We start from the raw sequence: 25,843 nt of genomic DNA on the forward strand, positions 1-25,843 counted from the left end.
ACCACGAACCCCCCCCCCCGCTGCGCAGCCAGGACACCAACATCAAGCGCCGTTTTCTCCCGTGTTTACAACCGAGGCTTGCTACCCTGTGACGACATGCATACCAACAATGCTACACTGTTCGACGAACCCCTCTCCACCACGACATTACTCTTCGTTGCAATCGCCGCACGCCTGAAAACCCTCATCGGTGGCGCCTCTGATGCCTAGACTTGGCCTTTGGATCGTATATGCAAGCGAGAAACGGCAAGGGTCTACATTGGGCCAAACGGCCACTCCACAAGCACATGAAAATTCAGATGCCATGTCGATCCTACCTCTTGCTGAGAGGCGCTTTTGCACACGGCACAGATCTACATTACCGTAGAGGGAAAAAATCGTGGCAACCTGAACCATGGCCCCATGGCCTCAATCCCAAGGCCTATCCCTAGCTTACCGCGTCAGCAGCTTTCGCGTATACCCAAGCCCTCTGCAGAATGCGCCAAGTACAGCACGCCCGCATCCCGGATACTCAACACATTGTATACTCTGACCCCGTTATGGAGAATAAGCTGCAGCCACCGACTTGTTTCTCAATTCTCGGCCTCCCACCCAACAATATTGCCCACCTCGACGTTGACGTCAGGAGATGGCGCCAGTGGCTGGCTGACCGTTTGATGAAAACCAGGCAGTTGAAGCCAACAAACACCATAGTAAACAGGCACTTTGTTCTGCCTCAACATGCTCAGCCGCTCGTCACGCCAGCTTACATGCCAAGCAAATCCAGATGAAAATCCAGATGAAAATCTACTCAAGCGATCCGCCCCATTCCACCTTCTCAACACCATATCGCTTCCCCCCCTCCCCTCCCCCTCTGATCCAGCAATCCAGCCGCACGCCGCCTCAACCCCCCGGTATATCTAGCCATTTGTTTTCAGAGTCGGTCCGAGTACTGCAGATCTTCCACCAATCCGCACTACTCCAATACAAGTCTATCGGCTGCATTGCCCGACTGATGTTCGGCAACCCGCTCGCTTGTCGTAAAATCCTTTACCCAACAACTCTGTAGTCTTTACGCAAATCGTGGGGTAGCACACCTTCAAATCCCGCATGCACGCTTCTCTTGTACCGATTCGCTATCGTAGCATCCTCCACTTGCCCATGTAAGCCGATCAGTGTTCCTGCGGTGCTCTAGGCGCTGAGAGACTTGGTGTGCCGGGGTTTTTCCAGGCATCCTCGCACGTCGTGTTTAGCATGTGTTTCTCCGATGTTTTCCGCTTGTTGAAAATATAGACACACATGTCAGATATTCCCCACTTTGCGCCCTTTGCCCCTTCAAATTCCCGGCTTGGCTTCCGCCATCCCATACATACATGGCTGCATGCAGACATCATTGCTTGTATGTAATATGTCTCATGAGAGCATGTCGCGTATATGCGATGATTATGAAAAATAAAAGCCGCAAGTGTACTATCATTTATTGTTTAGAAAAAAAACAAGCACAGTATGCAATCCAAGTGCATACAACATAACGTTGATAGTTTAGACTAGAGTACATACACCAAAGTGAAATACCATGGTATTCTTGCCCCTCCTCTTTTCTCATCGACTCGACTTGATAATTCGACTCAACTCGACTAGTTAAGCGGAGCTAAGCGGAGCAAAGACTACGTACTTATGTACTTACGTACACTCTAGACATGTCTTCTCCCACAGAAAAAAAAATAAAATGGCTCATGTAGTAAGCTTACACGATTCTGCATGTCTATATCGCTCTTCGGCAGAAATAATAGGTGGGGTAGAAGAAGAAGTGGGAAAGGAAGAGTGGAAGAAGGAATCGAGGGAGAGGAGGAGAGGAGATGCAAGATTTTTTTCTTCTTCTTACAAGCGAGAAAATAGGAAGAAAAGAAGTAAAAAAAAAGGAAAAAGTGAGAACGGGAAGAAGGGAAGAGGGCTATTGTGCAAAAATCCTCACTGTCCTATGTATTTACTTACTTCTTTACTTCTTTACTTACTTACTTACTTACTTGCTTGCTTGCTTACTTGGCAGCTCACAGAACTGAGTTTCCAAGCGCCTCAGGTACATATATATATATACATGCATGTTAAACAAGGAATAAGATGAATATTCAGGCTCTAAACACTGAAAAGGGGAGGCTGTGGCAAGAGAATGATAGGTGAGGCATCGAAGAAGGTCGTGTGCTACTGACGAGAGAATGAGAAAAGTAAAGCTAGAAATTGCCGAGTGTAGAGTTGGAGAGGTGTGAATTGGTTACTCGCGTGCTATGAATCGCCGAATTTGCAGGAGTACATGTGTGGTAAGTATGGAGAGGATGATGGCTGTGGAAGAAGATGGGAGGTGCGGTTGGGAAGAGAGAGAGGGTAGTGCAACATGTTGTTTATTGTAAGTTATGGTGCATAGGAATAGGAGAATAATATCTCTTAGTACTATCCTGAGGATTTTGCACGATGTATTTGCTAACATGATGTCAATATCCTTATCAAGTGCTTGTTCTACAAAAGACTTCAATATGCTGACTTGTGGATTTTCTAAAGCAACGTGTATAACAAGTTCTACACCTCCACCTCTAAATAATTGTGGCTCGTTGCACAATGACTATATCACGTAGTCAAACTATGCATCTACAGCACTGACGGTGCGCATAGTGCTATGCAATCTCTGCTTAGCGTTTGTACTAACAACTTTATAATTACTGCCTCAAAACTACAACACCCGAACCCAATAGTACAAAGACTTCTAAAACGAATAGTTATACTGCCTATTGCATGGTTCTTTCACCCTATGCATCTTCCATGCTCTCCCCTGATCAATCAATAGTCACTGAAAAATAGAGCAGTCCACTATTTAGTATCAAGACTTGACTCGAGACGGCCCGCTTAATCTAAACCATCATTAATCTAAGCCATCAGCCAGCGAGGTTGCTAGAAGCTACCACGAGGCAAACCCAACAACACAAAATTTATGAACAATCTTGATTAATACTAGTGATGCAGCAGCCGCCAAGAAAAAACAATGCAGCAGTTGCTGCGCTAACTACACAGTCCCGCGCCAAAGCCCAAAGCCCTATGCCCGAACGGGGTGAGAACAAAGAGTCCTCTAAACGGTGTCGTGCCAGCAGTCGCCAGTAACATCCGTGCCAAGGTGGCCAGCAGTGCTGGTCCACTCGTCACGGCAAGTCGCCTCCCATGGCGCTCCGTCAATTCCCCTTCCAGTTCCCTTGTCAACGCACTAGGGAAAAAAAAGTAAGTAAGCATGTCTTTGATGGTTTTGAGAACCATGGCTTGGGTCAACTTACAGAGTAGCCATCTGGAAGAAGCGTTAGTTATCTGAACAAGAGAAGATACAAAGGTTTTGAAGACTTACCAAAGTGGGTGTTGGGGTTGTTGTTCCTGGCCCAGCGGTCGCACGTCTTGTGGCTGAGGTCGACGTCGTACTTGCCCTGGATGTCGCAACCGCAGTTGTGGTGCTTGCCGGCAATGGCACTGGAATCATATAAGATCAACCATAGTCCACGTTTAGTGCTCACAAGGTAGAACTCTTACCTGCCAATCAGGGACAGAAGTCCAAGGATGATGGTGGAGGAACGCATGGTTTTGGTGGTTGGAAGGGGGGAAGTTGGAAGTTGAGGTTGGAAGATGGAAGACTTGGTCTTGTTGTTGTTGCCTTGAAGCTCTTGGTAGTGGATGGATAGCTACAGAGCTGCGAAGCAGCATCTTTATAGCATTTCAGTCGGCTTCAACTGAGGTATAGTTAGCTTGATTGGGATTGTAGGAAATCCGTGCTCAAGGCGGGTCAGTCGATGGACTGACCGTATTATCGCATTATATCGGACCGAGCTGGTCGTGTCGCTGCATGTTATCCAGATGTATCGGACCGCGCACAAGACTTGAGTGAATGTAGACTCTTGGTATGAGACGCTGCAGCGTATTCTCAGTCGCGAGTAGATGGACGTGGACATGGCAGTTGAGATGGATCTTGTCAAGTCTGTATTATGACTATCACTGTATACTTTAGGACACCAAGTGCAACGGGTCCTAGCCTAGTTAGTGCTTAACATTGAGGGGTACAACAGGCAGTAGAGACATGGTACTGCAGGGACAAGGCCGTACAGGCTTCTGGATGCACGGTTCCCGTAACTGTGTTTCTAACGGCCTGTAATTACCGTAACGCTGCGATACAGTGACTGTTGTGGTAACAGAAGTGCCCATCTCTTGTCGCTGGACATATTATCCACTTCTATCGGACCGCACAGAACATGTCGGTCGATACAGGACGCTGTGGAAAGCATTTGGCGCTACTACAAAGGGTTAGGTAGCAAAAGGCTTCTGTGCTACTAAGAACGCTTGGCTGACTCAGGCAGTGCCGTTTTCTAGATCCACCACCAGGGGTCGCAATCCTATAGGTACTAAATGCTGGTCGCCTTGTCGACTTTTAGCCGCAATAGTACAACAAGGGGTCAGATTAGCCAGTAATACATAGTGAGATTTGAAAGGCGCTACCCCTTGTGTAGGCTATGAATGGTTGAACTGAATGATGTAGGTACATGAATATACAGCCTTGTGAAATCTTCTGCATTGGCAGATTCAAATCACTCATGCGACAAATTACTCAAGTCTTGACAAGCGGAGACTTGGCATTGCCAAGGGCTAGGCATCCTGTTGTTAGCAGTTAGCTGAAATGAGCTGGATTCTGTAGTCCTAGAGATAACTAGGTCTATCGGATGCTCATTGGGTGCAAGCCCGATCAGTGCGGCGCTTATAGGCATTCTGCCAAACGCTATCGGTCCGAGCACAAAGACATACTTAGTCATGATCCCCATTAACCAAGTCTATCGGTCCCAGCATGAAGGCCACGACACGTCTTTCAAGGATACTTGTGGCGCTGGTAATAAAGACCCAAAACTTCGTCTCAACATGAGCAACTATAACGAGGATAAGTGTTCATATATGTCTTTTATGAGGTGTACACAACTTGGCGCCTAAAATACAAGTGTTTTACCTAACCTGCTAAAACGTATATGCAGAATGTGAATAACTGTTTATGCTGTTCGCTTACCTACTTGTTATGTCCTAGTAGTTGTCTTGTTAATAGTATTGCGCTCTATTTACGCTCAATCATCCAGACAAATCACCTATCATCTACTAATGTGGCACGCCTAACCCAATCTTTGCTTCCTGCAACTTGGCGTAAAATATCCCTCAGACTGATGAGAGTCTATTTCAGTATGCAAGAAAAGGATCCATTATGTTCGGGTTCGGGAGGTTGTTGTTGTTGATCTTTGCTGAATGCATGGGGCTGCTAACAAGGGGTATCCCAATCGCACCAATAGCTACCACAAGGAATAGCAGTATGCATATTAAGCAATACGATTACGGGCGCAAAACAAAAAAAAAAAACATTGCACAGGAGTTTGCGTCCTTAACGGTGCTTTGGGGAAATGCAGCAGAATAACCATCTTCTCAGGCTATACTTCAACGCTCCACACAATATACGAATAGCTATCTTCATAATTAAATTATTAACTACTTGTTGCATGCAGAGTATAAGGTAAAGCACCTGACATTTATTCTGTATCGCGTACCCTATTGCGTTGTGAGTCTGCCGTGTGAGCCGTCGAAATCACTCCGAGAACAAAGCGTTCCCTAATAACCCGTTTTCCTTGCTGTCTCACTTTGTTATGTCGACAACTTCTATAGCACTTGGATACTTGTAGCGGTACTATTCTCTGATATTCCAAGTAGTGTTTTCTTCATGTAGTGATTTTATACTTTATAAGGTTCTTATGGTATAAGGTTCTGATATTATATGACCTCAGCTTACCTTAGTCATGGCGCCCACTCCATCATCGCGCTTTCGCTCTACCATGAAGTCTGAATTGAATACAGCTCTAATTCAGGGTCCAGTTTACAAGCGATCGCTTGGCAGCTTTGAATTCTAGAGGCACCTGCAGATCTAATAGGAGTCCCAGGGTCCTGCTTGGCGGGGAGATTTTGAAGCGACATGGGGCGCTGCGCTGACACAAGCATGACAAATGTGGGTGGAACTTTGTTCTGGTGGTAAGCATTGAAGTTTTCGGTCGTACAGCAAAACCAGACATAATGCTCCAAGACGTGAAGGCCATTTTGAAGAGCTATGACGGTATAAGGGCAGGTAATGTTTTTTTTGCTGATTCTGTTGATCCCTCGCTCTAGGCAGCCTTGAGTGGAGCAAACGATGTGGTATTGCAGGGCTGTAGCCTGTAGGAGCAGTCTAGAGAATACAAAAGAATCATGCTGTTCGCGAAGCAAAACTTTAGAATTCGGTCTTGTTTGAAGTGAGATCATCAGCCTAGACAACTGATTCTCCTTTGTTGTGCTTTGTTGACTATCTCTACGTTGCTTATCATTTCTCTGCGACGTTAATAGCCATCAGTTCATTGTTGCAGAGTTCAATTATTTCTGTAAGTAATAGATTTGTGCTGACTGAGTGTGAGTCACAATCTTTTAGGGTATATAGTAGAAGATGGTAGTAATGCACTCTATCTTATCGCTGATAAATAAATCAGTAGGTAGTAATGCATACCATTGGTACGATTCGATCACTATCAGAAGTTCTGTGAGTACCAAAGATATTATATAACTCCTCTTAGAAAGAGAGATTGAACCTTTTTGATACTTAATGTCCGTCTCTAGTCGGATACTACATCAGGGTAGGCGTAGCTCACACCTTTACAACTATGAATGTTTGTAAAAGCCCACGGCCTTGGGCAGGTACAAGAAACCGTTTAAGACGATTTTAACATCGATACAATATCGCATGAACCAGTGATGAAATGGCCTACCAGATGACCTGGCTACAAGTTGGATCAATGATGAAGCTTAGTAGATGTGCGTGGTTTTATCCGCTCACTTTATTTTTGAGACAGCGGATACAACGAATTCATCTCACACCTATCTAATGACATAGTTTCTAAGCTCCCACATCGTTTCCAAGAAACAACGCAAAGCCTAGCTAATACCAGCGATCCATGTCGGGAGTAAGCCATCTGAAGAATAGTGACTGAAGGATTGTTAAGGTTGATTACATCGCATCAAGGACGCATTTCTAGACCCTCGAATTGCGAGAACGGCTCGCGAACGGTATGTTTGGAGCAGCACAATACATGAGTAAAATGCAAATGAAGCCATCTAGCGATAAGTCTTGTCAGCGGTCAGCCCACAAGATGGTCACGTGGTTAAACATGTGGCACTATTCCAAGGCGGCACAGCAACATGGAACGTGTGTTACCATATCCTCTGTCTAATAGCGATATGATTTGCATCAATGGTGTCTATTTCACAAAATGGCGTAGTATATCACAATGTACGTATCTTTATGTTGCTCACGTGATCTGACATGGGCCTTGCACGAGTCGAATGGGCCCGAATGACGGACATGGAGATCTTCCCCAGGTTCTTTTAATTCCCATGTGCCGATAGCCGTGGTGGAGATAGTGAGAATGCGACTGGTAATAAGAGAGTTGATCCAGGTACGCGGGATGGTTTCGGTACAAGCAGTTCCATTGCACCTGATTTCTCGAGAACTGAGTGGCGAAAAATCAGGACAAGACGCATGTGACAGAAAGGAGATATATTTCCCCAGGGTGTGTAGATAGTTTGGCGCCCGCCCAGGAGAACCTAAGCCCGCTCAATATTTGCTCGGATCACGGCAACCTCCATGACAATCGGAACGTGTCTGATAACCACCGGATGAAATACGGTTCTACGTATCACCAGTTTTTCCGTTGAAGTTTCCAGCTCACTCTAGCACTAGTATCGGCCCGGTGGTCCAAAGATAGTTTCGAGCAAAAGCGCTATACCAAGTGATGCCGAACAAGACTGATAAAGAAGAGCAGCAATACGTCGCTGTCGTCTTATGGCCGTTGATACTGGATGCATAAAAAGGGACTTGATTAGCAGGCACATATGGACCCATGGCCGGGTTTGCTTGTGGCGATTAGTGCCATATTCGGCAAAAGGTTAATATAATATATACGGGTGACGGCAATGGTTAAACAACCCACCACCAATAGCTATCTCACCCACCTCGAAGCCGGGGCCCCCTGCATAGCGCGCTTGGCTGCATCATTAGTGGTATTATATATTACTTACGCTTGTATAGCCGTGCAGTAGTAATCTTAAGTGCCTAAAGATAGCTAGTATGTAAGCAATAAGTAGGTAGTGTTGCGCAGTTAAAACAGAAATCGCAGAAGCAGAAAAGTAATGCTTAAAAACTAGCTATATTACCTAAGTTTTAGTGTTCAATATAGCCTAAAAACTAGCCTAAAATAGGCTCCTAGCTACTCACCAAAAAAGCTATGGCTGGCGTAGTACGACGATCGCGTTAGCTAACTGTAATAGGGCTCCTAATCATCATCGCGCCTTTCGCCACTCAAGTTTAGTAGTAAATTTAGGTGGAGAGGCAAGTGGTATGGAGGATAGGAATGTTGCGCGACAGCCGGGCGGTCGAGGTGGCCGAAACGGGCACCCGGAGGCCCATTTTGAAGCCCTATCGCGAAGCCTCCGTGGGCGGAGCCGTACGCGAGCGGTGGTTGGAAAATCGGGTGGGCGGCCGGGTGGGCGGGGTGAGCGGCTGGGTGGTATAGCGGCGGCGGCGGCGGAAGCTGGTAACCTGGCTGGTAGCCCGGCTGGTAGCCTGGCAGAGCTACATGAGGCTGCTGGGATAGCTGCGGGGCAGCTATCCCAGCCAAAACTTGGTGTTGTAGCTAAGCCTGGTGGCGGTGATTGGGTGCCGGAGGCTGCGGTGGAGGCAGTATAGTAAACTACTCCATTGGCTAGGTCGCCATCTAGGCTGGTATAGCGGCTAGTAGGGTTACCTAATTGTTAACATCTGCGCGCTTAAAAAAGCTTAGTTTGCGCCACTAGCTTAAGCCTTTTTTCTAAGTTTTTTTAGGCTATTTTTGCTATAAAATTGCCTTTAGCTTAAGAGGCGTTTAGGTAACTTTGATCTCTAGAGCTTAAGATTAATTAGTCTACTAATATAGATTAAAATCTAATGCCTAGAGCACCTTAGCGTTAAGTTCTAGCTTAGCAAGAAGATGCTAATATAGCATCTTAAGCGCTAGCGTGTACTAATTAGTGTAGGCTATAAGCTTATAACTAACTCTATAATAAAGTTTTTTTTAACTCTACCTTTGCCTTTATAAGCTATTTTACTATTTCTATAAGCGTATAGTAGGTTATTTAAAAGCTAGTAGCGCTAAAAATAGTATTTTAGGTGTTGTAATAAATTTTAGTATTACTTTATGCATTGATAAGATTATTAGTAATGCTATAAGAGAGATAGAAGCTATAAAGACGTTAAAAAAGAGTTAAAATATTAACACTAGAGCCTTTTATCTATTACTTAATAACGTAATAAGCGCTCTTAGCCTTACTAGTAATAGTAAGGCTAAAATAAGTATTGTAATTCATATAATAACTTACTAACTTATTATAGTAACTATTTAGCTAGTGCTACTTTAGGTAGGTAGTCATAACCTTTAATTACTACTTATAAGTGTAAAGGGCTACGCCAGAGAGGTATGACCTACAGGTCACATGGTAGTGAATCACATGACTTTAGTCACGTGACTAAATAACGTAGTTAGCTACGTACGAACAAGCTTAAGTAAGGAGGAAAACTAAAGGTCTAAGCGTTTGTACGAGTAACAACTATAAAAGGAGGGCCCTCTAGATAGTTCTTTTCTATATCTTTCTTCTTCTATATAATAGGTAAATGCATACTTGTTAGTTAGGCCTCTCTTGCCTATAACATGAGAAGAAAGATTAACACTCTTTAATTTCTCTTGTACGACACAAGAGAGACTAAAACAACGTAAGAAGAAAGAGATAGAGTTACAAGGAACGCCACTAGCCTCTAGCCTAGCTATGCTAGACGAGGAATCTATTGCCTTTATCCGTACAATAAGAGGAAATATTAACTAGCTAATAGCTAACAACGTATAACAGGCTAAACAGCTTAAGAGACAGGCAGTTGCACACTAGGAAATAATGTCCTAGATTAAGCTTCTAACAAGGCAACTCTAAGAAGCCTATATAACACTGCCTTTTACAGGAGCTCACGTTAGCGCTATAAATACGACTAACTAAACGAGCGAGGCGACTACTCTAGCCCCACCCGTATAAAGTTACCCTAAGCCTAGACTTCCTAATATAGACATGTTTAACTATAGTACCTATAAATAATACACTTAGTAGAAGATGTGTATATAGGCTAAGCTCTTTGTAAATAGAGTAGCTTACCTAAGTAAGAAACTTAAAACCTACTATATTATTACATTTATAAAAGGACGAGCTTTTAATACGCTCTATACGTACGTCTAAGCTCTTATAAACAGCACCCTAGCAGCTACAATAGCTAGACTATAGTCCTAGTTAGATAAGTTCTTTTAAGACCTTACAATTAAATAGAAGGCTCTCTACTACCTCCGTACGACTAGACAAGGAAGGGGAGAGTTCCTTTGTCACATTTAAGTCTTTAATTTAAAATTCTAAGAAGTAGGCCTAAGCGCCATAGACAACGCTTAAAAGATTAACTACTTAAAGAACTCTCTTAACAAAGAGTTGCTTAAGTATTAAGTAGGCTACTAGCCTAGTAAGAATAAGAAGTATAATAGCTTTATATAAAGAATAAGAGTTACGTAAGAAAACCTAAGAGCAATAGAACAACTATTATCTAAACAACTAACTTTTACGTCACCCTTCCTTAGCAACACTTAAGCTATATCTAAAGAGATAAACTAGACCTCTACTTTAGGCGCAACTAGGCTATATATAATAAAAGAATACTAGGGGTCCTATACTAAAATTAAAAGACGCTATTAAGAGAGACGTTATTTCTGCTATAGCAAATAAGGACACTATTATAAAGACTACAACACTCCTTTTACTACTCCTACGCATAAACAAGGAAACTATACTAAGGTAGCTACTATAGCACCTATAGAGGATAACTTAGATAAGGGAAAAGAAGAGCTCTAACTAAAAAGCGCTAGTTAGAGCGAATAAAGCAGGAAAGATGTGTCGTACGAGCACCGCATAAGATACTTAAACTATTAAAGCCTATAAAAGCAATGTCTATGAATATAGTTATAAATAGTGTAAGGAATGCTATTGTAATGCTTAACTATAGGTGTTACATATATTTAGTTGTGTGTGACAAGCTTATACAACAACTAAAGCTGCCACGTTATATAATCTTATCTAACCTCTTAGCAATAGTAGATAAAAAGATAAGTCCTATACAAGGAGTAATAGAGTTTGTACTTAACATAGGAGAAGTAAAATAAAAAGTAGCGGCGTATATTATCTCGTCTACGTACGAGTTTAACATAATCCTTAGAAAGACCTAGTTAGAAGAGATAGACAGAGTACTATACACTGCTAAACACCGCCTGCTCCTACAACGCTACGGATTCTCCATACAAAGTAGGGAGAGCACCACGCCCACGTAGATAGACTGTGCTGCTATTACTACTACTGCTTTCTAACTACACGTACGAAGAAATAGAAGATAGAAGGTAGTATAGGTATTTGCGGCTAGTCTAAAAGATATCAAAAAAGCTCTCTGTCTAAAAGCAAAACTTACGATAGATAAAGTAAAGAAAACCTTCTCTACCTACCTTAAGGACTACGCGCAGCTTTTCTTACTAAAAGAGGGAGCAGAGTTACTACCCTACTAAGGCCTAGACGTAGACTACAAAATTAAATTAATTCCCTAAGATGGCAAGCTACTAGAGATCCTGTATAGACCGCTCTATAGCATGTCTAGAGACAAACTACTAGTCCTAAGGAAGACACTCCTAGACCTACTTAATAAGGGTTTTATTTGTGTAAGCACCTCTTCTATAGCGTTACTAGTCCTCTTTATATAGAAGCCTAAAGAAGGACTAAGGTTCTATATTAACTACTATACGCTTAACGCTATTACGTAAAAAGACTAATACTCTCTTTCTCTAATCTATAAGACCCTAAACTAAGTTAGACGAGCTAAGTAGTATACTAAGCTAGACGTCTCTGCTGCCTTTTATAAAATACAAATTACTAAAAAATAAGAATGGATAATAGCCTTTTAAACAAGATTTAGCTAATATAAATAGCTAGTTACACCCTTTAGTCTAGCTAATGCTCTAAGTACGTTTTAGCGCTACGTTAATTAGATCTTATAGGACCTACTAGACGACTTTATATCTACTTACCTTAACAACATTTTAATTTTTATAGATAGCTCTCTATCTTAACACTACACCTATATACAATAAGTAATTAGACAACTATAAGTAGCAGGACTATAACTTAAATTAGATAAGTGCGAATTTCACGTCTAACGTATAAAGTATTTAGAGTTTATCCTTAAAGTAGGAAAGGGTGTCTTAATAGACCTAGAGAAGACAAAAGCTATCTAAGAATAGGAACCCCTTACGTCCGTCTAAGGCGTATAAGGTTTCTTAGGATTTGCTAACTTTTACCAAAGGTTTATTTCTTACTTCTTATGTTTAGTAGACCCTCTTGTAAGAGGCTACGCCTAAAGTGTGTGTGTGATCGAGTATATCTATACGACTACCTAGACTTCAAGAAGCTTGAAGTCTTGTTACTGCCTTTTTGGCAATGGATGGCGTAAGTAGTCGTACGCTCGGCCCGTTGGGCCCGCCCATTACAATAAGCGTATTTAGCAACTTTTTAAAGTTTTTAAGGTAGCGTAGGTAAATGAAAAAAAGGTGCGTAATATAGTTCTTTGCGTTAATTCTATGCCTAGCAACGTGTTAGAATATTTTAATTTTCTTACTAATAGGTAGTAAGTTATTAGCGCAAGTATTTAAGCTAATAAGATAATATATTTAGACTATTTTTAAGTCTATACGCGCTAGAATTAGTAGAACTCTTATAACACTAAAATAATTTAGTAATAGAGACTTACTAAAACTAATACTTTTTCTACTTTAACTTCTTTAAAAGTAACCTAGTTTTTGTGTTAAAACCTAGTTCTTAATAGTAGTACGCTATAAATTAGTTTCTAATGTCCTATTGCGTTATCTAGATAGTGGGGAACTTAGCGCGCACTATCTATAGCGTATAGTTTAGACCTTGCAATGCCGCCTAAATTTCCTTTAACCTCTTCTCTAGCAACGCTTTATAGGTCGCTCTCTAGTACTAAGCAAATATAAATTTTTCTTTAACTAGTAGGTAATTATAGGTAAAGCTCTTTTAATCTTTCTATAATTTAACTCTCTACTAACCCTCTAGTTATACAGAGTTTTTTATAAGCAACTAAAATCCTATGTTATAATCTATCTTCTATAATAACACACTCTACTATGATTCTAGTTTTGCTACTTTTTTACTTAGGCGTAGTAAGCCTTTTTAGTTATAATATATTATAACTTAAATTGCTAGCTTGCTACGTGGTTTATATTAATTATACGTAATACTATAGTTTTTAGCCTACTTATTAACTATATTAAGAGCTTTATTATAGCTATTGTATAGAACTTCTAGTAGTAGTAGGTGCTTATCATTAATAAGCAAGGCCTCTTATAAACTATTAATATCACACTCTATAATACTATAGAGCTTACTATAATTCTATTAGCGCAGCGCACGCTTAGTACTTCGCCTATAGTATAGAGGCTTAGGCTGTACAGCTTTATAGGCTATAGCTTTATAGGCTATAACCTTATAGAGAGCAGCTTTATAGAGAGCGGCTTTATAGGGAGCAGCTTCATAGGCAAGGGCGTTGCTTAACGACTCTAGTTCTTGCTTAGAATTAGTATAGCCCTCCTAAACTAACCTATCTTTATTAGACTTAGACTTAATTGTATAGTAAATTAGCTGCTAGGCAGTCTTATCAAATAAAATAGTATTATAGGCAGTAAGCAATATAATAGAAAGCAAAATTAATGGAGTTTTTAGTATGTTTTAACAATTTCTACGCGTTATATAGTGTGGGTTAAGATAGCTTAGAGGCTGCCTAGCTCGCCTAAAACACAACACTAGCGCTCTATACTAGATAAGTATTATTGTAATGGGCGGGCCCAACGGGCCGAGCGTACGACTACTTACGCCATCCATAGCCAAAAAGGCAGTAACAAGACTTCAAGCTTCTTGAAGTCTAGGTAGTCGTATAGATATACTCGATCACACACACACTTTAGGCGTAGCCTCTTACAATTATCTAGCTACTTAGTAAGTTATAAAAAAAGAGCTAAGTTATTTAATTACAGTGCTAACTCTATAAATTTTAGATGCCGCGCCCCTAATGCAGACCCCAGCTTCAAGGTGGGTGAGATAGCTATTGGTGGTGGGTTGTTTAACCATTGCCACGGGTGACTGGCAAGAGGGTTTAGCACGGGCCGACTAGTCCAAAGAGGGAAGGCTCCAGCATGCAGAAAATGTCCGTTGAGCAGCTCTACAGCCATGTCGACGCGCTCAGACAGTTTACTCTGCATCCCCAGAGGCGCTCTAGAGCAACAAAATATGGTGCCTACACCTCCTCCCCAGGATTCCCCACTCGTCATCTACAGAACAATTCGCAGCCCCTCGTCCAACTAGACAGTTTGCCACCTCCGTATCCGTACAGACGACCAATTTATGTGCTACCTAAGCTGGAAAGCTGGCCGCCAACCCAGCAGAACAGGCTAAACGCCCAGCACAGGGCCCACCAAGCTACTGCTAAGAAGGAAGAAAACAAGCCAGCAGACGATGACGACGAGAAATATTCCACAAGCCAGAAGCCCTCCCGTAGATTACCCCATACGATGCAGGTAATGCCCCGGTCCGTGGCCCACGTGCCCGGCTTCCCCAACTTTTGGAGCTCCGGAGAATGTCTGAGACAAGAGCGAGACAACGGGTATATAAAGGATGGGGGTCCCGACGAGAAGAGAGACAGTATTGGAGTTGCAGTCCAGTAAAAAAAACGACTAGAATGCGTTCGTTTCTCATCAGCTGCGTTGCGCTCGCAGCCACAGTTCTCGCCCGCAATGTACCTGCGAACCTCCGTCCATCGCTTGCCGAGCGCCAGGCCAATCTCCCCAGCAGCTTTAGCTGGACTTCGAGCGGCATTCTAGTTTCGCCCAAGAAGGACAGCCGCAACCTCGCCGGCATCAAGGACCCATCCATCATCCAGTACCAGGGCACATACCATGTTTTTGCCAGCACGGCTAAAGAAGAGGGCTACAACCTCGTCTACTTCAACTTTACCGATTTCTCAAAGGCCCAGGAGGCGCCGTTTTACTACCTCGACCAGTCGGGCATTGGCACGGGATACCGTGCTGCGCCTGAAGTCTGTACGTATTTTTCCACCCACCCACCCACCCGCACACCCGGAGATGCGTACACAAGACGGCTGTGCGTGGAGATGGGAGTTGGAGTCGAGGTTCCACATCAGCTGACACATGGGCAAAAAAGTCTACTTTGCGCCGCAGAAACTCTGGTATCTCATCTACCAAAACGGCAATGCAGCCTACAGCACCAACCCGGACATTTCGAATCCGCGGGGCTGGTCAGCTCCCCAAGTCTTCTACCCCAACGGCACGCCGGCGACGATCCAGAATGGGCTTGCGGGCGGCGGCTACTGGGTCGACATGTGGGTCATCTGCGACTCGGCCAACTGCCATCTCTTCTCGTCCGACGACATGGGCCGGCTGTACCGCAGCTCGACGCCCATTTCGCAGTTCCCCAAGGGCATGAACGAGCCGGTGATTGCGCTGCAGGACACCAAGAACAACCTGTTTGAGGCGTCCAACGTGTACCGCGTGGCCGACAACAAGTACCTGCTTCTTGTCGAGTGCATTGGCTCGGGCAACTCGCCGGGCGGGCTGCGCTACTTCCGCAGCTGGACCGCGTCGTCGCTGACGGGGCCGTGGACCGCCCTGGCCGCCACCCAGCAGAACCCGTTCCTCGGCCAGGCAAACGTCCAGTTCCCCGCCGGCCGCTGGTCCACCAGCATCTCCCACGGCGAGATTGTCCGCACAAACGTCGATCAGACTCTCACCATTACCCCCTGCAACATGCGCTACTTGTACCAGGGTATCGACCCCAACGCCAGTGCTACCTACAATGCCCTGCCGTGGCACTTGGGCCTTGCCACGCAGACAAACTCAAACTGCTAGGTGTGAGCTGATTGTGTGCGTGTGTGTGTGTGTGTGTGTGTATGTGTGTATGTGGGAGAGAGAGGGGGTAGAGGGGATGTAAGAGGCATGGCATGGACAGTCTTTTGGTGATGATTGAATATAGAAATGAAATGAAACGTTGAATGCCTGATAGTATCATGTGTACCCTTTCTCTTTCTCTCTTCTTCCTTGTCTGAACTCTATGTAAGAGTCACCATGAATATAATAATATGACATATATATATATATATGTGTGTGTGTGTGCACATACCAATCCCGCATCTTATGATGACCAGGCAACGCATTAGCGCCGGCAAGCAATGACGGGGCAAAGAAAGTGGAGAAAATAGAGAAAAATGGAAACGAAGAATGTAAGAACGTAAAGAGACATACGTAGTAGTAAGCGTCATGGTCCGCAGAAGCATGATGATTTCAAAGACGAGAGAGAGAGAGAGAGAGAGAGAGAGAGACAGTTGCACAGTAGATAGTCGGGCGAAACAAGAGAGCAAGCACAGAAGAAGCAGCTGCTCAATGACAGCAACTTCAAATCTGAATTTTGATATTCCACCTTCTTCTTACTCAATTCTCCATCCATCCATCCATTCATCCATCTGCAGAGCCACTTCAAATTTGTGCGTTTGCAATCTCACCAAGGGCATTTTTTCTTCTCGATTTTACACGAAAAAAATAAAGACACAGCTTGGGGAAATAAAAAAAACGCACGGGTTGAGGAAATCAAGCTCTCCGGCAGTATTCTTCCACCCCGTATTTCCTCACTCACTCACACTTCCTCCGAGCAACGACAACGGCAACGACAATGACAAGGAAACAAGAACATATTCTTTTCCGCGTTTCCAACTTCCCATCCAGATCCATCCACCCCGACACAGACAAAGACGCGCGCCGTACCAATCCTCCCGCCTCTCTTTTTTCCCTTTCCCTTGAAAAGAAGAAGAAGAAGAAAAAAAGATGAAAAGGGAAAAAAAAAGAAGCCGCACAAACAAAAGGTTTTTTCTTGTCAACGAGTTACACCAGCAACCGGGTATTAGATTTACGTATGAATCGAAAGTGAAGGAAAAAGAAAAAAAGAGAGAGAGAGGGGGGGGAGAGAGACAACTCTGAAATTCAGATATCCCGTAAAAGACAGAAGGAAAGAAAGAGAAGAAAGGGAAAAAAAATACTAAGGCATCAAAGGGCCGAATAGGAAAAATGCGACAGTGGTATAAACATAGGAAAAGAGGGCAGGGAGAGAGAATGGCTAGGAAACATGGGAACAAGTAGGCAGGCAATAACAAAAGAAAACGCAACGCAAGAACAAGGCTTAATGGCGAAATGCTATGTTCAAGTATCGAAGAGTGTACTCGATCAACATGTGCGAATAATAATCCAAGCACAGTTTATAGTTTATGTATGGCCCCAGCCATGCGCCAGGCAGGTATCGTGAAAGTAGAAAAAAAAGAGGGAAAGCAAACAACCGAAAGGAAAAAAGAAAGGAAAGAGAGAAGAAAAAAGGTTCTTTTTTTGCAACAAAGCAAGCGCAGGGCTAAGTAGAGACCGGCCGGGACGCAACCAAGGTATATGTAAAATCAGACACCGAGCCACTACGCCTAGACGCCATCGCCAAACGCATAAGAAAGAGTCGTGGACACATATACAAGGTAGGAGGAGGGGGGGGGAGGGAGAGAGAGAGGAGGGGGGGGAGGAAGAGAGTTAAGCCGCACTCTTCTTGCGGCTGAAGATGGTACGCGTCCTGCTCTTGTCGCGGGCCTTCTTCTCAGAGTGGTCCCTTGTTGTAGAGCGACCAGATCGAACTGAGCGTGCGTCAGACATGGTTGGGCCATCGTCCATGTATTTGTCCTTGTAGATCCAGCTGTTGCCAACCATGCTGACGCCCTTGGCCTCGGCTGCACGGTAGAACTTGGCAGCCTTCTTCATGTTCTTCTTGCAGCCCACGCCTTCAGCATAGCAGTAGCCAGCTTCGACAAGGGCGTCTGCATCGCCCCAGTTGCCGGCAATCTCGTAGCAGCGGAGCGCGAGCGATTTGTCCTGAGGACAGCCCCAACCGTTTCCGTAGCACTTTCCAAGCTCGTAGATTGCCACTGCATACTGTGCACGATGCTTCTTCTTCTTGACTTGGTCGGTGGGTTGGCCGTGTTTGTCCTGGTCTTCGTCATCTGCGATTTCAAGATGGCCAGAGTCAACGGCACGTCGCAACCACTGCAACGCTTCGCCCTTGTTCTCACGCATGCCCCAGCCGTGTCGGCAGGCCAGGCCATACCAGAACATGGCTTCTGGAAGGCCAGCACGGGCAGCGAGGCGGAGGTGGTAGGTCGACTTGAGAAGCTCGCCAGCCTCGTGAAGCTCGATACCCATGTCGCAGTGCTGCTGAGCGGTAATTTCCGTACCACCAGCGGTGCGGGCACGGATGGTGCTATTGCTAGAAGTGAGTGACGGTGCGCCATGGTCAAAAGAACGAGGTGGGGATTCTGGCGAGGGTGGACGGGCCTGAGCCTGGTTGGGCTTCTTTGGCTGGTCCCATTTGATCTGACTGTTGAGGAAATCCTCGACACCGACCGATCGACGATCCACCGTCCTGCCACGAGGCAGGTTGAATTTGGTGTACGTGTACGAGGGAGCCGGGTTGTTGGCAAAGTCGCCCGATCGGCGAAAGTCCTCACTGGCCATGCTGACGGGCGTGTGAACAGTCTCATTGGCGTAGGGTGCCATGGGAGGCTCGTTGGGGTCATGTTGATGAGACTGGCTATCAAAAGAGGGCCTCATGTAGGCACTTTCGTCGGATGCCTGGCGTGAGGGACCCTCGTTGGACATGACGTCCAATGATGGGCGTGTGCTCTGGCGACTCATTGGCCTGGAGAAGTTGTATGCAGGGCGCGGAAGGCTTGTGCTATTAATAGAATAGTCGGATGCAGCCGAAGGTGATCGAGGAACCATGGAAGCCGCACCGGCGGCGAACGGCGACTGCGCCCCGGAAAAGCTGGAGCTAGGGGACAGGCTGCGGTTCTGGTGCAGAGAGTCGTATGATCCGCTGAGGGACAGGTCTTCGACGTCGTCGTAGCTGTCGGCGTGTGTGGACCGCATGCTGGGCGACAGGCGCGGGGAGCGATTGGAGCGTACCGAGCTGGACGAGCGGGGGGGCAGCAGGTTGGCGCGCGATTGCGGCGACGATTGCTGGGCCTCGACAGATGGCTTTCGCTGTGGGCTCAGGAACATTCTCGAGGGCGTGGCTGGCACGCGGGGGCTGACGGGCGTCGCCTCGCATAGTCCAAACTGGGGCTCAACCTGCTCGGGCGAGCGCGACCTGGGAATATCAAAGTAGCCGCGTGGTGAAATGGCAGGGCTTGCCTCTGCGATGGTGGCCATGGGGCTCTGCAGTGGGCCAGCGGCATGTTGGGGTTCGAGGTCGTCGTTGCTAATCTGCGGGTAGTGAGATCTGTGCTTCTCCAATGCTTCGTGGCGGGGGGACACGTCGGGTCGGGGAGACCTGAAGGAGTTTGCGTCTTCGTTGGGCGAGTTGACGGTCGAGTTGGACAGCGAAGAAAAGTATCCGGGGCGGTTGCCAAACTCGTTCTGGATGGTCAGAGGAGCCAAGCGACTGAGGCGGCGGCCGGCCTTGTCCTGCTGCTCGAAGCGCTTTGCAAGCAGTCGTCCTTGGAGGGCAAGCGCGTCCAGAGGGGAGAGGGCGGGCGGGGCCTCGCCGGTGCGCGGGCTGGGAAGGTCAGAGCCGAGGGACAAATTGCTCATGCTGGCGCTGGCAATGCAGCCGAGGCCAGACTGCGACGAGTTGTTGGAGTTGTTGTACATGTTGCTTGGAGGGTCAAACGACTGGGAGCGCAGGTCGAGGCCGCCTGGGCGATGAGGTCGGCTCGTCATGGTGGTGGTGGTGGTGGTGGGCGTGGGCGTGGTTGCGGGGACAGCAAAGGACGTCTCAGCAGCAGGGGTAGGGCATGGAATCGGTGGCAAAGGGCTGATGACGCCGGGCTGTCATGCGTGCAGCGTGCACTGGGGCGAATGCTGGGGGTAAGCAGGCCAGAGAAGAAGAAGAGTAACGGCGGCGGCGGTGGTGGTGGTGGCTGCAAGTGCGATTGAGGCTGTGCCGGCAGGGGAGACGGGCGCAGACGGGGGTGGTGGTAGCGGCGTCGGCGGCGGCGGCGGCGCGGCGTTGCTGTTGGTGGAGGACGAGGAGGAGATGGTTGTGGTTGTGGTAAAGGCGGGCTGGCGTGGGTGGTGTAGGTAGTAGTGGTATGGCGTGGGAGGAGGAGCAGACAGCAGAGGGCCGTGTCGGGAGCATGGAAAGAAGAAAACGGGAGGTTAGGGTGCAGCGCGAAGGAGCGGATACGACAGCAAGCGTCGCCGTGACGGGGTAAGATGGACGTGGGCGGACTACTGAGGGGGAGGGGGGTTGGATGCAATAATAGCCAAACCTACACCTCCTGAAACCCGCGACGACTCCTGTGCTTTGCTTCCAATCGGGCGCGCTACCTGCAATCGGCCCTGCATCGACGACGTTGTGGCCTGTGCGCGTCCCCCCCGGCGGCGTGGAGCGTGACACGACGCCACCGCCGCCGCCCAGACACGCCCGGCAATTGGTGGCCCTATGCATGTATACACGCATTCATTCATTCATTCATTCATTCATTCATTCATTCATTCATTCAGCATTCCGCGTCCATCGTTCATCCATTCATTCATTCAATACTCTGCCTACGTACACGGCCAGCCACGCCTGGCCCCCCCATGCCCAGTGTGTCCTCTCTGCCGCGCCGCCATGACTCTCCGCCCTGGCTCGCCTCTGTCCTCGGCCTCCCTGCTCCATCCTACTCCATCCTACTATCCATACACCTACACCTATAAGCAAGCACGCCTGTGCACCGCTGCACCGCTGCACCACGCATTCACCCCATCCCTCCGCATGTGTCATCGTTATTGTTCCCCCACCCCCATACCTGCGACATGACAGCTCCCTCTGCCTCGTTTCACTAGCACCACGCGTATTCGCCCTTGGTCGGCTCGCTTCCGCTTTGGGCCCTCGCCGTCAATAGTAGCCGTCTGCCCTCGCGCCCTCGACGCCCGCCCTGGGCCACCACTTTGTTGCTCATTTAACTTGCTGCCCATGCTGCGAACCACTGTTCCTGCTCCTTCACACACGCCTGAGCATGCTTGCTTGCTTTGATCAATAGCCCGCCCAAACTATACACGTCCAGCTGACTGGCCGCAACGCCCTGTCCTGCCAATCTAACCATGCAGGGGCGCCTCCGCTAGCTGAAAACAACTGCCAAGCCCCTCGTTCCGTCCTCTCCAACCACTGCACGGGTTTCATCTCCTTTGCTCCTCACACACTCCCGCACACACATGCACACACATGCACACATACACACACGCGCTCAGAGAACAATAACCTGCCTTGCAATTTCATTCCTGCCCGTCCATGACGCTGCCCAAGCTCGCACTCCAAAACACGCGCGCCGCCCTGCTAAGCGACGCCCTCGAGCTTTTCCCATGACTGTAGTTGCACACTATCCTCTAGCTTCGGCTGAGATGGCGTGTCCAGAGACACTCGTCTCAATCCCATCATCCAGCCAACAAGCCCACGAGGCACCCAGCTGCCCACCACGTCGTACATGACGCTGCCACGCCCAACCCGCCACAGCTTGGCCGGCCGCGGCTGCGTGAGGGCGTCAAACACGGCGTTGTGTAGCTCGCGCACCGAGCTGCCGTTTTGGTTGAGCAGGCCTCGGCTCTGCGCGACGCGTGTCTGGGCCTCAAAGTTGCTTGCGTACAGCGCTCGTGTGGTGGCCGGCCAAGCATGTGGGCTGCCGATCGAACGCGTCTGGAGATGATGTTTGGAGCCCACGCTGCTCAGATCAAAGGTGCCGAGATGAAACTGGAGCACCTCGATGCCCAGGGTCCCCAGCTCTGCCCGCAGCGACGCCAGGAAGCCCTCGAGCGCGCTGACAATGGTCGTCTCGACGCTGTGGAACGGCGGCCGCAGTGACGCAATGATGCTCGGTGTGAGCAGCAGAAGCCGCGCCTTGAACTCGCACACGGTCGGCAGCAGCGCCTGCGTCACGGCAATGGTGTTGAGCACTTTGGCATTGAGCGCATCCGACCAGAGCTCAGGGCCCACCGTCTGCACCGGTCCAGTCGGGTAAATCAAGTCAGGGACCAACATGACACCGCTCAGGTTGAGCTTGTGTGGGCTTGCCCCGGCAAAGGCAACATGCGGCTTAGCGAGCAGTTCGTTGAACCGCCTCATGGCCTGCTGCGTGCCCATCGTGTCCACGACGTCCAGGTGCAGCGGCCGCACGTCTGCCCGGGACTCGCCCAGCACCTGCTGCTCCTCGTCCATGCTGGAGCACACAATGTATACAATGAAGCCGCGCCGCTCCAGATCCAGCGACAGCGACCGCACAATGGGCGAGTTGGGCGCGCCCGCGAGCACTGTCTCCGTTAGCACAATTGCCACAACCGCGCTCGCCCCGCCCTCGCATGCTCACCCACAACCTCGCACCGCGCCCCGTTGCTCGCCCGCCGCGCTCTGCGCTTGCGGTTGTACTTCTTCTGCTCACGCCATACCAGCAGGCTGCCCGTCGCGAAAAAGGCCGCCGCCGCCGCCGCCAGCGCCTGGTGCCCGAGGACCCAGTCGTACACGCGATGCAGGTAGTGGCCTGTCATGGCATGCGGGGGTGGAGGCGGCGGTCGCGGTCGCGCGCGTTCGGGCAGCCAGGCCTCGGGCAGCTTCTTCTTGATGTAGCCGGCCACATGTGCGAAATGCGCATCGGTTGCGTCCCAGATGGAGCCCGTCACGGTGCGCACGTCTTTGGAGTACTCGGCGAGCTTCCCACGTCGTCAGTTCCAGGTGCAGAGGCGACCGCCACCGCCATACTCACCACGCCGAGGAGTTGCTGGTCGTCGTTCGACATGCTTGCTGCTCGCACCGATGGCAGACGGCAAGCAGCAAGGTCAGGGCGGAGGACAGGATTGGCAGCCGACTATGCTTTGCAGGTCCTCGGGGCGGCCTTTGGAGGTGCAGCAAGGCCTTCGTCGGTCATTGCAGGCACTACGTCAAGCCAATGAGTTAGCGCCGCCTTCCTCCACACGACTCCACGTGACGGCCCGTGGCTTTTGCGCCACCCTCTCAGCTCTCGCTCACGGCCAACGCAGCTTTTTTTAGGCGTGCAGAGCGTGCTGCCCTTGCATGCCATCGGCCTGGCCTTCACGGGGGACGCCAGCAGCCTGTAAATACCCTTGTCAGTAGAATAAAGTCACTCGCCGCCTCCATCAACCACCGAGACAACGCGTGAAGTGCTTACGTGGCTATCCGTACTTGTTTTCTAGCTTTTTTTCCTGCCATTTCTTGGCTCTCACCATTCGGCTTGCTTCCTTTGCCCCTGCATGGGCCGTGTTGTACGGCACTCTGGCCGCAGCGAGCGCTCATTTAACTAAGCAGCGGGCGTCGCCTTTGCCAACACCAGAACCTCGCGCTGCCCTCTAGAGCCCATCCAACCCCCCAGCCCATCCTGACTAGTTAGAACACAGACACAGACACAGACACAGCATGCGCGAGATTGATGCGCATTTCGACGCCTACGAGCATCTGAAGCACCTACCGCGAGATGGCGAGGCCCTGCACACGCTCCGCAAGGCTGCATCCATGGTCAAGCCCATGATGAGGAAGCGCGGCTGGAAGGTCGGCACACTGGCCGAGTTTCTCCCTGACGAGCCTCAGCTGCTGGGTGGGCACACAGAAGCTGACTGTAAGATAGTGTGCTGACAGCCCGCAGGCCTGAACATTAACCGCACAGAGAGAATCCTCATCCGCCTGAGATATCACCATGATTCCAGGCAGTTCCTCTCTATGGAGCAGGTCACAGACACGCTGCTGCATGAGCTCTGCCACATCGTCATTGGTCCTCACAATGTCGACTTCAACAATCTGTGGAACGAGCTTCGCGAGGAGCACCAGTCGCTCCTCATGAGGGGTTACACTGGAGAAAGCTTCCTGTCGCAAGGCCAGAAACTCGGTGGCAAGCGCATACCGCTCGACGAAATGCGCCGCCAGGCCAGAGTCGCCGCTGAGAAACGAAGAGCCGCGCCCAAGGCCAATGCAGGAGGACACCGCTTGGGGGGTTCGCGGCCCACAGCACATGGCGTTGACATGCGCAAAGTCATTGCAGACGCCGCGTCCCGCAGGAGCAGCATCATCGAAGGCTGTGCCAGCGGCAGCTCTGAGGCTGACCGGCTGCTCCACCAACAAGAGCGAGACCGTTTCCGTACGACAGCCGAGCAAGACGACGCCAACGATTGGGCGATTGCTCAGGCTCTGCAGGACCTCATGTACGACGAGGAAATGCAGAGATTGGGTGCTCCAACGGGCAACGGTGGTCTCAGTTGGGATCCCAAAAACGGTCTGCAATTCGACAGTGCACAGCCTCCCTCGGTCCCCTTGGCAACTCGACCCTATCCCACACGCAGCACCACGCATCCTCCCCAAGGACGGCCTCTGTCACGCCTGCTCACGCAACCGCTGTCAAGATCAACATCCACCAGGCACCCCGTCTCTGCAAGGCCGCCCCCGCGCCTCATCTCATTGGAAGAAGAGCAGCTTCGAAATAGGCAATTTCCACCCCCAGCCCCGCGACCAGCTGACACGCCTCTGCCCGACCCTACCAAGTGGGCGTGTCCGCAATGCACACTGCACAACTCTCTCGACTACCTTGCCTGTGGCGCGTGTGGCCTGGAGCAACCGCCTCAGCCCATACCAGAGCACAAGCGCTTTGCGTCGTCATACACGGCACCCGTTCTCCCTAAGCCCCCACCACAGTCTGGGTTGCGCGGCCGTGGAGCCACACCGTTTGAGCCAGCACGGGGGAGATTGGGCTGGAATTGTTTGGAGTGTGGAACCTTCATGGTAACATGGCTGGCATGGCATCGCGGGAACCATCTACTGACTTGTGTAGGAAAACCAATGGTGGACATGCTCGCTGTGCGGGACAATGAAGCCGGACTCGTAGGAACGGGCCTTGCGTATCAAGCTAATCGCGCTATCGTATATGGATTGACTCGAAATGATATTATGAAGACACATTACTCGCGTTGCGGCGCCATTCACTGCTCTCCATCACGTGCTGCGCTATGCTAGATGGAGCTAGTGTCTTCACTTCCGCCTTCGCACTTGTTTCTCCCACTGCTGACATGAAGCCTCAGATATGGACCTGACGTTGTTGGACGCTGCGTTGGCGTCCTACACCGTTTAGCGTAAACATTACTGGCTACTGCTGTTTGTAATCACGGTTAAGAGCTGGTCCACAGCAAACCCCGTTCCGCAAGCCTGGCATGTCTGTCACTGCTCACTGACAACATTGTTGCGAAAGGGTTTACAGACGCCTGAAAACGTGAAGATGTGTCGTTCGTGTAGGTATTGATGAAGCTGTCAATCGGCAGCTGAAGTAATGTATATGATGGCGTCTTTCACAGGACTTTGCGCATAGCAAACTTGGCCCAGCCTCTGTCGATTGCCTGAAAGACGTCATCGAATAGACGCTCTACATTTCTCTATGGCTTGAGCACAGGCCGACTGCGCTGTTGCTCTCACCACGTGCAGCTCGCTGTCGCTGTGACGCCCCACTCACTGCCTACCTCATCCAGTAGTGCATCACCAGCCCTAGCCTCTGAAC

At 48.7% G+C, this 25,843-nt stretch overlaps 7 protein-coding genes across 7 annotated transcripts; 3 read left to right on the forward strand and 4 right to left on the reverse strand.

The window, feature by feature from the left end:
- Positions 1-897: 897 nt before the first annotated feature.
- Positions 898-1,568, reverse strand: SETTUDRAFT_169103 (uncharacterized protein). The gene has a single exon (XM_008027763.1). The coding sequence runs from the start codon at positions 1,371-1,373 to the stop codon at positions 1,152-1,154; it is 222 nt and encodes a 73-aa protein (XP_008025954.1). The 5' UTR covers positions 1,374-1,568; the 3' UTR covers positions 898-1,151.
- A 1,529-nt stretch (positions 1,569-3,097) lies between these two features.
- SETTUDRAFT_28341 (uncharacterized protein) lies at positions 3,098-3,590 on the reverse strand (the record flags this gene model as incomplete). The annotated part of the gene is made up of 4 exons (XM_008027696.1): positions 3,098-3,229; positions 3,297-3,307; positions 3,365-3,483; positions 3,544-3,590. 4 exons carry the CDS (start codon positions 3,588-3,590, stop codon positions 3,098-3,100), a joined length of 309 nt encoding a protein of 102 aa, XP_008025887.1.
- Positions 3,591-14,962: 11,372 nt separating this feature from the next.
- SETTUDRAFT_109891 (glycoside hydrolase family 62 protein) lies at positions 14,963-16,148 on the forward strand (the record flags this gene model as incomplete). Its single annotated transcript, XM_008027764.1, has 2 exons — positions 14,963-15,323; positions 15,445-16,148. 2 exons carry the CDS (start codon positions 14,963-14,965, stop codon positions 16,146-16,148), a joined length of 1,065 nt encoding a protein of 354 aa, XP_008025955.1.
- A 1,243-nt stretch (positions 16,149-17,391) lies between these two features.
- On the forward strand, positions 17,392-17,793 carry SETTUDRAFT_169104 (uncharacterized protein). The gene has a single exon (XM_008027765.1). The coding sequence runs from the start codon at positions 17,416-17,418 to the stop codon at positions 17,590-17,592; it is 177 nt and encodes a 58-aa protein (XP_008025956.1). The 5' UTR covers positions 17,392-17,415; the 3' UTR covers positions 17,593-17,793.
- Positions 17,794-17,832: 39 nt separating this feature from the next.
- On the reverse strand, positions 17,833-20,071 carry SETTUDRAFT_169105 (uncharacterized protein). The gene has a single exon (XM_008027766.1). It carries the CDS (start codon positions 20,037-20,039, stop codon positions 17,859-17,861), a length of 2,181 nt encoding a protein of 726 aa, XP_008025957.1. The 5' UTR covers positions 20,040-20,071; the 3' UTR covers positions 17,833-17,858.
- A 1,568-nt stretch (positions 20,072-21,639) lies between these two features.
- Positions 21,640-23,089, reverse strand: SETTUDRAFT_161217 (uncharacterized protein; the record flags this gene model as incomplete). Its single annotated transcript, XM_008027767.1, has 3 exons — positions 21,640-22,607; positions 22,664-23,003; positions 23,057-23,089. The coding sequence occupies 3 exons, from the start codon at positions 23,087-23,089 to the stop codon at positions 21,640-21,642; spliced, it is 1,341 nt and encodes a 446-aa protein (XP_008025958.1).
- A 635-nt stretch (positions 23,090-23,724) lies between these two features.
- On the forward strand, positions 23,725-25,180 carry SETTUDRAFT_161218 (uncharacterized protein; the record flags this gene model as incomplete). The annotated part of the gene is made up of 3 exons (XM_008027768.1): positions 23,725-23,902; positions 23,951-25,077; positions 25,127-25,180. 3 exons carry the CDS (start codon positions 23,725-23,727, stop codon positions 25,178-25,180), a joined length of 1,359 nt encoding a protein of 452 aa, XP_008025959.1.
- Positions 25,181-25,843: the final 663 nt, after the last annotated feature.

Source organism: Exserohilum turcica (assembly GCF_000359705.1).
Source record: "Exserohilum turcica Et28A unplaced genomic scaffold SETTUscaffold_20, whole genome shotgun sequence".
NCBI classification, from domain to species: Eukaryota; Fungi; Ascomycota; class Dothideomycetes; order Pleosporales; family Pleosporaceae; genus Exserohilum; species Exserohilum turcicum.

Coding starts and splice junctions, on each gene's coding strand:
- SETTUDRAFT_169104 (XM_008027765.1), top strand. CDS start 17,416: ATGGGAACAAGTAGGCAGGCAATAACAAAAGAAAACGCAACGCAAGAA.
- SETTUDRAFT_169103 (XM_008027763.1), bottom strand. CDS start 1,373: ATGATGTCTGCATGCAGCCATGTATGTATGGGATGGCGGAAGCCAAGC.
- SETTUDRAFT_169105 (XM_008027766.1), bottom strand. CDS start 20,039: ATGACGAGCCGACCTCATCGCCCAGGCGGCCTCGACCTGCGCTCCCAG.